At 45.4% G+C, this 11939-nt stretch overlaps 1 protein-coding gene across 1 annotated transcript in view; it reads right to left on the reverse strand.

Moving 5' to 3' along the window:
* Positions 1-5741, reverse strand: part of LOC136051199 (mothers against decapentaplegic homolog 2-like) — a 167348-nt gene extending 161607 nt beyond the window's left edge. Inside the window, exon 1 of the mRNA XM_065740534.1 lies at positions 5469-5741. Within this exon, the coding sequence (XP_065596606.1) occupies positions 5469-5704 (236 nt within the window). The 5' untranslated portion in view covers positions 5705-5741. The remainder of the gene's footprint in view (positions 1-5468) is intronic.
* Positions 5742-11939: the final 6198 nt, after the last annotated feature.

Raw genomic sequence — 11939 nt, forward strand, 5'->3', positions numbered from 1 at the left:
AAGCGTTTAGCCTAAGGCCTTTGGTTTATCAGACACTCGCTCTTTTTATTTGATTTATTAGCTTTAATTCCAATTAAACTATGTTGTTTTATTTTGCTTTCCAATATCTTATTAAATAGCTTTCCTCCTCAGATTGTTGCCGCTACTTTGTTTCTAGGCCCATCTCCTTTTTCCCTTTTACCCTTCCACTTTCCCGGTGCGTGGTTCCGTTGGTCCCCTGTACCAATCCTCACGGAACAGTGCCAAACCAGCCCATAAAACATTGACAGTAACCTATATAAATTAATAGCTACAGTTTTTAGCCAGTCTCCACTACTGTTGCTCTTCAAGTGAAAAAAAAGTGATGTGTTTTGTGCAACGTCAACAAAACTTCCATATATAATTGAAAATTTTAATTGGAGCACTGAAGCATTGACCACGAAAAAAATATGTTTTTGTGTGTTATAAAGTGGAAGTGTAGGTTCAAGTAAGCCCTTTCAATTACAGACAAGGTCATCAAATAAACTGCCTATGTGTAAGGTAAATAATACCCAAGGATGGTACTCAAAAAAAAAAAAAAGATGATGGTATATTTAGGTAGGTCTATACAAATGGTACACAAAGAGCAAGCAAAAGAAGATGGCTCACCTCTAGGATGATAAAGGCTCGCTATGGACTCCACGTGGGAGGGATCTCCAAGAAGAGATCCTTCACTGGTGGTGGTCAGCCCTTAAATGGGTTTGGGAGAGGTGGAGCCAGGCTCCACCCCTTCCACTCACACAGGTATCACCTCCACCTGTGCCCCTGTGGCTGACACTGTGCTCACCTCAGGTGACCAATCAGTGGTTCAGGCCATGATTCAGCAGTTCCAATACACTCCACCCCTTCATGACCTGAACCACTGATCAAGCAAAATATAAGGTGAGCCCCCCTTGATAAAGAGAACCAGTACACCACGACACATACGTAATTGCCCGTCGCAAGGCATATCGATGTAATCCGAGATAAGCAATTGTGGGGTAAATAACTCCCAAGGATGGTACTTCACAACAAAATAGTATAGATGATAGTATATTTTGAGTAGTTCTATATAGATGGGAAACAAATAATACAAAAGAGAAGATGGCTCAGCTTCACGATGTCAAGGCTCGCAGGGGACTCCACGTGGGAGGGATCTCCGAGAAGAGATCCTTCCCTGGTGGTGGTCAGCCCTTAAATGGGGTTTGGGAGAGGTGGAGCCAGGCTCCACCCCTACCAATCACACAGGTATATCACCTTCACCTGCACCCCCATGGCTGATTTGGTGCTCACCTCAGGTGACCAATCAGTGGTTCCAGTTGTGATTCAGCAGTTCCCATACAGTGATGCAAATTGGCATATAAGTTGAACTCTTCTTTGGGCCAATGCTCAATGGTATCCACTGGAAGCATGCAACCACACAGTGCAGGTCCATCTTATGCTTCATCAGCCCCAGTTAGACCATCACCAAATGCTGCACATGATCTTATACCAACTCTGGAACACTGTAGCATTATTTGGTCCCTTCTGGCGAGTCATAGACTTCCGGGCAGTAATATAAGTGTTTCAAAGGTACCAAGACGGGAAGATCCGCCTCCAGGGTAAAATACAGGCCGTATTCCTGTATTGGGTCAACACTTCAGCTTGTACAGGGGCATGCCCTGGCCACCAGTACCAAATCCTTTGACCTGATGTCTGTGGCTGCACAACTATATCAGGCACGAAAGGGGGTGTCCTGATCTACCACAGAGACATGATAGGGGTCACCTGAGCAATAAAGGCTGGAGTGTTGACCACAATTACAGTAGGCCATGTACCAATTACCGGAGGGGCTACCAAACCCCCCACCTCCAATTATCTCCCCCAAGGTGCAAGTAGGCTGCACCATCGTGGTTCTACCAGCACCTTCCAGGGCCATTTTATTTTATTGGTACCTGGTTTTAGGTCCTCAGGTGCAGGGAGCAGAAGATTGTTTTCACGGCCAATCTGAGGTCTCACCTCATTATCGGTGCCCGTAATTTGGATCCTAAGTGGGGAGGCCCATGTTGTCTGTAACATTTTCAAGGCACAGGGTCTGCCATCTCTAGGTCTTTCATTCAGGTCCCGCAGGGTCTCGTGGAGTCTCTTTGTCCACCCCTACAGAGACTGAGAGTCTGTGTTCAGGGCAGCCTTGAGATTACCATTGTAACATTTCGTAAGGCCTGCCCCCGTTGGATTATATGGCAGGTGGAATCACCACTCAATATTATTTTCTTCTGCCCAGCGTTGTATCATTGCACCTGTGAAATGACTCTTGGTCACTCTCGATGCCTTGTGGAGTCCCGTAGGCAGCCATCAACCTTGTGAGTGCCTTGATAGTATGTGCCTGGTTGGCTTTTGGTACTGGATAGGCCTGCATTAGCCCACTCGCGGTGTCGACACAGGTTAGGGCATATCTCGCCCCCTCAGACCGAGGGAGGGGCCCAATATAATCAACCTGCCACCACTGTAGAGGATTGTGTCCTCTAGCAAGATGGGCTGTAGTTTCATGCTACAACCTTGGTCTTATCTTGGAGCAGGCGTCACAGTCTTGGCATGCTTGAGCAATGTCCGATAGTTGTACGGGCAGTCCCCACGCTTTAGCAGCTGCCCACATGGTCTTCTGCCCAGCATGCTGCAGCTTTTGATGTAGCCAGTAAGCGATGTTCTCAAATAGTGAGTTCTCAACCCATCTAACTTGGGCCAGTGCGTCGACTTCCTCGTTTCCTGGTGACTGTAGGGGTTGATGACCAGAAACATGGTAGAAACACACAGTTCTGTGTTTGACTGCATTCCATGTCTAACCACATATCTTTACCCCAGATCAGTCAGGAGTGGATAGTCCAATCCTGGGTGGCCCACTGTGCCATCCAAAGAGTGAGCCCCTGATACACAGCCCAACTATCTGTGCAAATATTCAGGATACCATCACCAGGTACTTTGGTTATAACCATCCACACCGCCCGCAGCTCTGCCCACTGGCTGCTTTGACCATCCCCCTCTTCGAACCAGATTGTGCCTGTGGCAGGATGGTACGCTACTGCGCTCCAATTACTTGGGTTGCCCTTGCTGGACACATCCGTGTACCAGGCATCTTTAGGGACAGGATATTTTCCTTCCTGGACAGGACTCTTCCGTGGTAGAGCAACCAAAGTTTGTTTCAGTGCATCACTGTAATACGTTACTGGACCTAGAATCTTCTGAAGCTCTTCTTTCAACGGTGAGGAACACAGACTACTCCTCTGACTGAGATAGGTGACCCATTGTGCCACCATCTGCGCCTGGGCCACCCATGTCTTAGGAACGTGGGTCAGATCTCTTACCCACCCCTGAATTTGCAAGGAGGTCTTAACTCTGACTTCGGCTGTATGGGTTACTGGCTCTGCCGGTTGTAATGCAGAATAGGCAGCCAAGAGCTGTTTTCCAATCATACTATATCTTTCTTCTGCTCCATGCCACACCTGAGACCAAAAGCCAATGGGGGTCTGAACAGAACTCTGACGTTGCCACAGGCCCCAGCCAAAGCCACCCTGAGTAACGTAAACATCCAATTCAGCTGCGAGGGTAGGATCAAATATACCCAATGACTGGGCTTGTTTAACCCCCTGTTGGAAAGCATCATGTTCTGTTCTCCCCCAATCCCATAATTGGCCCTTTTTGGTAAGTCTATATAAAGGTCTCAGCAGCTGCGCCAAATGAGGTATAAAGGAACACCAGTACCCCAATGTATCTAGAAATTCTGGCAGCTGCTTTGGTGTTGTAGGGACTGGGAATGCCTGAACCTTATCTATGATGGCATCAGGTACCACTTTGGTCTTTCCTGACCAGACTACCCCCAGAAATTTTATGGACAGGCCTGGACCTTGCACCTTTTGAGGATAGATAGCCCATCCTCTTTCACTTAGGTAGGCAGTTAATGAATCTGCTGCCTCCCCTACTGCTTCCGGTGAGTCAGATGTTAACAGGAGATCATCAATATAGTGGTATAGGTTCACATTGTTGAGTTTTCTCCAATCAGCCAGGTCACGTGCCACCAAATTATGACAATACGTTGGTGAGTGCACGTACCCCTGTGGCAAGACCTGAAATGTCCACTGCCTGCCTCCCCACATAAATGCAAATTGATCTTGTGATTCTTTAGCAATAGGTATGCTAAAAAACGCATTTGCTAAATCCAGGACACAATGGCAGGATTTGATTTCCCTACTGAGAGCGTCCATTAAGGAAGCAATATTGGGTACGGCCGCATGAATGAGAGGCATGACCTTATTTAGTTCCCTATAATCCACCGTCATTCTCCATGTTCCATCCGACTTCCGTACTGGCCATATGGGGGAATTATATGGACTGCGTGCAGGTTTTAATACCTACTTTCTCTAATTCCTGCACAGTCTTTGATATTTCTTCTTGCCCCCCCGGGAGTCTGTACTGTCTTACATTAGTAATCCAGCATGGTTTCGGCAAACAAATGGGCTCATGTTTTGCATGGCCCCTCAATATTGTCCGTATTGCCCAGATATTAATGTACCTCTGCTGTAGTCTGAACTCTCCCACAGTCATCTAGAGAGCCAGACCCCATAAAATGTCTATGCCCAGGATGTATTCTGGGATTGGGGCAATCGACACTTTATAATCCCGGGGTGGGAGACACCCAACCCATAATAGGGTAACCCCATGAACCCTGGAATTTGACCAGGGATTATTTGGTCTAGGGGGGGTAACACTCTCCCCCCTACCCCATTTAAACATGTTCCAAATGAAAGACATGTTTGATATACGTAATTATTATTACTAAGCCTTCCTGGCTCGCCAAGTGTAAGGTAAATAATTCACAAGGATAGTAATCAAAAAATAATATAGAAGATGGTGTATTTAATTAGGTCGATACAGATGGTACACAAATAGTAAGCAAAAGAAGATGGCTCACCTTTTGGATGATAAAGGCTCGCTGAGGACTCCATGTGGGAGGGATCTCCAGGAAGAGATCCTTCACTGGTGGTGGTCAGCCCTTAAATGGGGTTTGGGAGAGGTGGAGCCAGGCTCCACCCCTTCCGATCACAGGTATATCACCTTCACCTGTGCGCCCATGGCTGACTCAGTGTTCACCTCAGGTGACCAATCAGTGGTTCAGGCCGTGATTCAGCAGTTCCTATATACTATGGCAGTGTTATGAACAAAGAGCTGTACTAGACACTACCAGAATACACAAATTGGAATCCACGTAATAATAAAAACCAAAACATGAAGTGATTAGAAACTGTTGAATGTACAAAATGTGATTCAATTCAAGGAACCAAAGCAAGCTGTACAGAGAAACAAGATAGGTTTTAAAATTTTTTTCAAGAATCAAAAGCATGCAACATTATTTTTATTAACTTGTTTGTGACAGCCTGAATCTCCCTTTTGTCACTTCTGAAATGATTGTAAAAAATGTAAAACACAACACGACTTACCTTGGTATTGTTACACACTTTGTATTGCAGTTCTGAGTGGTAATGGCCTTCTCAAGCTCATCAAGTTGTCCTGTTTTCTTTAGCTTCTTGACCAAGCTTTTCACTGCTTTTTCACACCATTTCTCCTCCTGTCCGTTCTGCTCACCACAACCAGCCCCTCCAGAGACACCAGTAGACTTTTTCCACCCAAGAAGTCTCTTCACAACTGGTGGAGTGAATGGCAATATGGATGACATGACTTCTACCAGACAGAATACTCAGCACAGTAAGATATTCCTGTCCAATCCCTAAAAACACAAACCAAGACACACGTTAGCACTGAGGCTTCACTTGATAACGTTCTTTGCTTAGAACCATCTATTAACAAATGCTGTAGGACATACCATCTCCAATGAATTCAGGTAATAGTTCAGGACACAGATCTGAAATTTACTTCAAAATTTAGTGATGAATTCTATAGCCTACAGATCAACCACCCTCCTAAACATTTGTCATTGTTTTGTGGGCTGCTTTGGCCCAGTTCTGTGACTAATGAGGTGGGAGACTCATGGACCCATGTGCTGGGAAAGGAGGGAGAGGGAGAGGGTAGGGACATGTGCCCAAAAACAAAACAGTGGTAATGATCTGAGGAGGAAAATTAATTAATAAGATATTGGAGTGCAAAATAATATGGTATAATACAATATAATTGGAAATGAAGCTAATAAGTCAGATAAAATGAGAGAGTCTGAAAACCAAAGGCATTAGGCTAAAACAGAAGGTGAGACAGCTAGGGAACCTCCACTGCTGAGATGAACAGCAAAAGAAGCAGTCTAAGAAGTTGCGTGCATTTTTATCTTTCCCTCTGGGTGGAAAAAGGGAACACGAAGTCCTCTGGGGTACGTAGTTCTTTTCTGAGAGCCAGGTACCTGGAAATTCAGCAGTTCATGGACTTGGAGCATTAACTCTTTAAATCCCAATGCCTCACATGATGTTATGATATGGAAAACTGATAACAAAAATCATAAAACCATGACAACATTATTTAATGAATTTCAAAAGACTTGATGATTTCAATTAAGGATACCTGAAGTATCATTTCGCAGGTACCCAAGTGGTGCAGTTGTATTTGTTTTGATACCTTTCCATTCAGCATCAACTGCCCAATCAGGGCATTTATATATAAAAATGAAAGATCAGGAGGGATGCTGAAGCTTAAGCTGAGCCTGGCATTCACTCTTATTTGGACGTATTTAAAATAAATGATAGCCAGTAGCATATATATAGCGTGTGTACACACACTTACTAGCTTTGCAGCTTCTATCAGGCAACTTTCAGGTAGTTAAATATAAGCTCCAAATCAGTGGTAACATTTTGGGCAGACAGCTATTAGAGCTTGCAGCACCATTGCATTAAAGTAAAAAAACAATCTTATTTCCAGGCAGTAACTGGGTATTTGAATTCCATAAAGTTACCTCACTGCAAAACTTCAGCACACTTCAGCTGTACGAGTTAGTACCTTCCTGTAGTCAAATATTAAATGCTACCTTCAGGCTACTCAATTAGAGCTTTCAAGGCAGCTCACACACATACTGTGCAGGCACACTCCTCAATTCGATCCAAAATATACCCCACCTAATAAGGTTTCCCATCTGTAAAACAGAAATGGTTACAGTATTCACAGCTGATTTTTGCTTAGTCATGCCTTCACAATTCATACGAGGCTGTAACATGATTAAAACATTCTGTTCTTACAATGGCGTGAAATTATTACAGAATTGTGTCTGATACATTGTAGGGTGAATACTCTGAAAGAATAGTACCCACACAAAATAATGAAGGTGGACAGTATATTTTTGGATGGCTTATCCAGATGGTATAAAGACAACCGGTAAATTAGAAAAGGCTCACCTGAAACTCCGTACAGGAGGGATCTCTAACAAGAGATCCTTCCCCAGTGGTGGCCAGACCTTAAATGGGGTCTGGGAGAGGTGGAGCCAGACTCCACCTCTTCCAGTCACACAGGTGAATTGTCTTCATCTGTGCTCCTGTGGCTGACTCAGTGCTCACCTCAGGTGATCAATCACTGGTTCAGGTCCTGATTCCACAGTTACCATACACTCCACCCCTTCACAACATGAACCACTGATCAAGTTAACTATAGCGTGAGCCTTCCTTAATACAGAGATCAAATACATCGTGACACTTAATAATAACACGTTGCAATGCATATCAATATAATCTGAGATGAGCGATGATCAGCATACAGCTCATGTTTTTCCTTGGACCAGTGCTTGGTGGTGTTTACTAGAAGCATGCAGTCATGTGGTGCAGGTCCATTCATCAGTCCCACATAAACCATCACCGGACGTTGCACATGATCTCACAGCAACTCTGGAACACTTCAGTAGTATTTTGTTCCTTCCGACAATTCTGAAAACTTAGACAAATGGGGAATAATATAGGTGTTTCAAGGGTACCAAGAGGAGAAGGGTCCACCCTCCAGAGCATGAAACAAGCCGTATTCCTATCTTGGGTGAACACTTCAGCTTGTACTGGGGCATGCCCTGGCCACACGTACCGTATTCCTATCTTGGGTGAACACTTCAGCTTGTACTGGGGCATGCCCTGGCCACACGTACCAAAACTTTTGGCCAGACGTCTGTGGCTGCACAACTATATCAGGCACCAAAGGCGGTGTCCTGATCTGCCATAGGGACATGATAGGGGTCCCTCTAGCAATAAAGACTGGAGTGTTGACCACAGTATCAGCAGACCACATACCAATTACTGGAGGGACTACTGAACCTCCCACCTCCAGCAATCTCCCCCAAGGTGCAAGTAGGCCACACCACTGTGGTCCTACCTGCACCTTCCAAGGATATACCATTCCATGGGCATGTAGTTATAGGTTCACAAGGGCAGGGAGCAGATTATTCTCATTGCCAATTTGAAGCCTTACCCAATTATTGGTGGCCATGATTTGAATGCTAAGCTGGGAGGCCCATGTCATTTGCAGTATTTTCAAGGCTCTGGGTCTGCCATCTCTAGGTCTTTCATTCAGGTCTCCCAAGGTTTCACGGAGTCTCTTTGTCCACCCCTGCAGAGACTGAGAGTCTGTCTTCAGGGCAGCCTTGAGAATACCATTATAACATTCAAAAAGGCTTGCCCCCATTGGATTGTATGGCACATGGAATCGCCACTCGATGTTGTTGTCTTCTGCCCAGCGTTGTATCATTGCACCTGTAAAGTGAGTCCCTTGGTCACTCTCAATGACTTGTGGTGCCCTGTAGGCAGCCATCAATTTGTGAGAGCTTTTATGGTATATGCATGGTTCGCTTTTGCTACTGGATAGGCAGTCAATGCAGGTTAGGGCATATCTTGCGCCTTCAGACAGAGGGAAGGGCCCAATGTAATCAACCTGCCATCTCTGTAGAGGATTGCATTCCCTAGCAAGATGGGCCGTTGTTTCAGGCAACAACCTCAGTCTCAGCCTGGAGCAAGCATCGCACTCTCGACATGCCTGGGCGATGTCAGATAGTTGTACAGGCAGCCCTCATGCTCCAGCGGCTGCCCACACGGTCTTCTGTCCTGCATGCTGCAGCTTTTGGTGTAACCAGCAGGCAAGGTTCTCAGATGGTGAATACTCAAGCCATCTAACTTGGGCCAGTGTGCAAGCTTCATTACCTGGTGACTGTAGCAGTTAATGACCAGAAACATGGGAGACACATACAGTCCTGTGTTTAACTGTATTCCATATGTCTAACCACATATCTTTACCCCAGATTGATCCGGTGTGGATAGGCCAGTCCTGGGTAGCCCACTGCATGATACAAAGAATGAGCCCTTGGCACACAGTCCAACTATCTGTGCAGATATTGAGGACACTATCACCGGGTTCTTTGGTTATAACCATCCACTCGGCTCATAGTTCTGCCCATTGGCTACTCTAACCATCCCCTTCTTCAAACCAGGTTGGGTCAGCGGCAGGATGGTATGCTACTGCTCTCTACATACTCAGGTTGTCCTTGCTGCACTTATCTGCATACCAGGCATCTTCAGGAATGGGACATTTTCCCTCCTAGATGGGACTCTTCCCTGGTGGAGCAACTGATGTTTCTTCTGGTGCATCACTGTGATACAGCACTGGGCCTAGGATCTTTTGACGTTCTTCTTTCAACGGTGAGGAACACAGACTACTCCTCTGCCAGACTACTCTCATCATGCCACTGTCTGTGCCTGGGCCACCCATGTCTTAGGAACGTGGGTCAGATCTCTTACCCACCCCTGAATTTGCAAGGAGGTCTTAACTCTGACTTCGGCTGTCTGGGTTACTGGCTCTGCCGGTTGTAATGCAGAATAGGCAGCCAAGAGCTGTTTTTCAATCATACTATACCTCTCTTCTGGCTCCATGCTAGACCTGAGACCAGAAACCAATGGGGGTCCAAACAGAACTCTGACGTTGCCACAGGCCCCAGCCAAAGCCATCCTGAGTAACATGAACATCCAATTCGGCTGGGAGGGTAGGATCAAATATACCCAAAGCCTGGGCTTGTTTAACCGCCTATTTTGCCTGTTGGAAAGCATCCTGTTCTGTTCTCCCCCAGTCCCTTAGTCACCCCTTTTTCTTGACTCTATACAAAAGTCTGAGCAGCTGCGCTAAATGAGGTATAAAGGAACACCAATATACCTAGAAATTCTTGCAGCTGCTTTGGCATTGTAGGGACTGGGAACACCTGAACATTATCTATGATGGCACTGGGTAGTACTTTGGTCTTTCCTGACCAGACAACCCCCAGAAATTTCAGACAGGCCTGGACCTTGTACCTTTTGAGGACTTATAGCCCATCCTCTTTCACATAGGTAGGCAGTTAATCAACCTGTTGCCTGTCCTACCACCTCTAGTAAGCCAGATGTTAACAAGAATCATCAATATAGTGGTATAATCTAATAATAATTGGGTTTTCTCTAATCAGCTAGGTCATGCGACACCAAGTTATGACAATACATTGGCGAATTGTCATATCCCTGTGGCAGGACCTGAAAGGTCCACTACCTGCCTACCCACATAAATGCAAATTGGTCTTGTGATTCTTCAGCACTTGGAATACTGAAGAATGCATTTGTCAAATCACACAATGGAAGGTTTTGATTTCCCTACTCAGGGCGTCCATTAGGAATGCAATATTGGGTACGGCCACAGGAATGGGTATTGTGACCTTATTTAATTCTATATAAACCACCGTCTTTCTCCATGTTCCTTCCAACTGGCACACTGGTCATATGGAGGGGCTGCGTGCAGGTCTTATAATGCCTACTTTTTCTAGTTCCTGCACCACCCTTGATACTTCATCCTGTCCCCCCGGGAGTCTATACTGTCTTACATTAGTAATCCAGCATGGTTGTGGCAAACAAATAGGCTCATGGCCCCTCAATATTGCCTTTACCTCCCAAATACTAATGTTCCTTTGCCGAAGTCTGAACTCTCCCACAGTCATCCGGAGAGTCAAACCCCATAATATCTCTACGCCCAAGATGTATTCTGGGATTGGGGTAACAGACACTTTATACTCCCAGGATGGAAGACGCCCAACCCCCAATTTCAACCATGTTAAAGTGACCGAAATGGTCTGTCCCCCAAACCCACCGATCATCACTCACTCACCCTTAAATTTAGATGGCTCCCCATATATTATCAATGCTTCTGCACCAGTGTCTACCAAAGCCATTACTCTTTGCACATCTGCTTCTGTACAAAATATCGCCAAAATATCCAGCCTCACCTGGAGGCCCTAAGGGAAGCATTGTCCCTTATCACTCCATGAATTTTGCCAGATTGAGATCTTTTACCACAGGTGGCTCAGGCATCGTAGTCCAAGACACCTGTGCAGGTTGTTTCCTCCTATTTGGTACTATAAAATCAGCTGAATTCCAGGTTGTAGTAGGTGCTTCTTATATTATTTGTACTCCCAATTTTCTGGGAGTACTCTGTAATGTTTAATCATTTCTTAGCTGTTTCCATAATTGTAATAACATATGGTTGGGCTGCCCATCCATCTTACCAAATGCAACCCTGGCCCATATAAGATCACTGAACATAGTTTTCCAAGACACCTGTATGGGGCCTGATCAGGGTGTCCGTGGGGCAGTCTTTGGGGTTCTAATTGGGAGGGCCTCGGCTTCTTCCACCATGCAGACATTGCACCTAGTTCTTATGTGCTCCATTTTGATGAGATGAGAAGGGTCTTGCTGCAATATCAGGTCTCTCATACCTGCCATAAATATTTCCATGCCTGGACTTTCAAACACGTCAGAATATATAGTCTCCCTCATACCCAATACTTGAATGTACCTTAGGAGGTCCTCCATAGAGAACCATAAACCAGTATGAAGTAGTATGTCTGTTTTCTTGGGCCATGTTAGCATGCCACCATCAACCAGTCTATAATAGAGTGGTTTTCATTATGCTGGATGGCAGCATATAATCTTTGC

This window comes from Cyrtonyx montezumae, unplaced genomic scaffold (assembly GCF_038088225.1).
Source record: "Cyrtonyx montezumae isolate F1298 unplaced genomic scaffold, pur_monq_1.0 scaffold_27, whole genome shotgun sequence".
Lineage (NCBI taxonomy): Eukaryota > Metazoa > Chordata > Aves > Galliformes > Odontophoridae > Cyrtonyx > Cyrtonyx montezumae.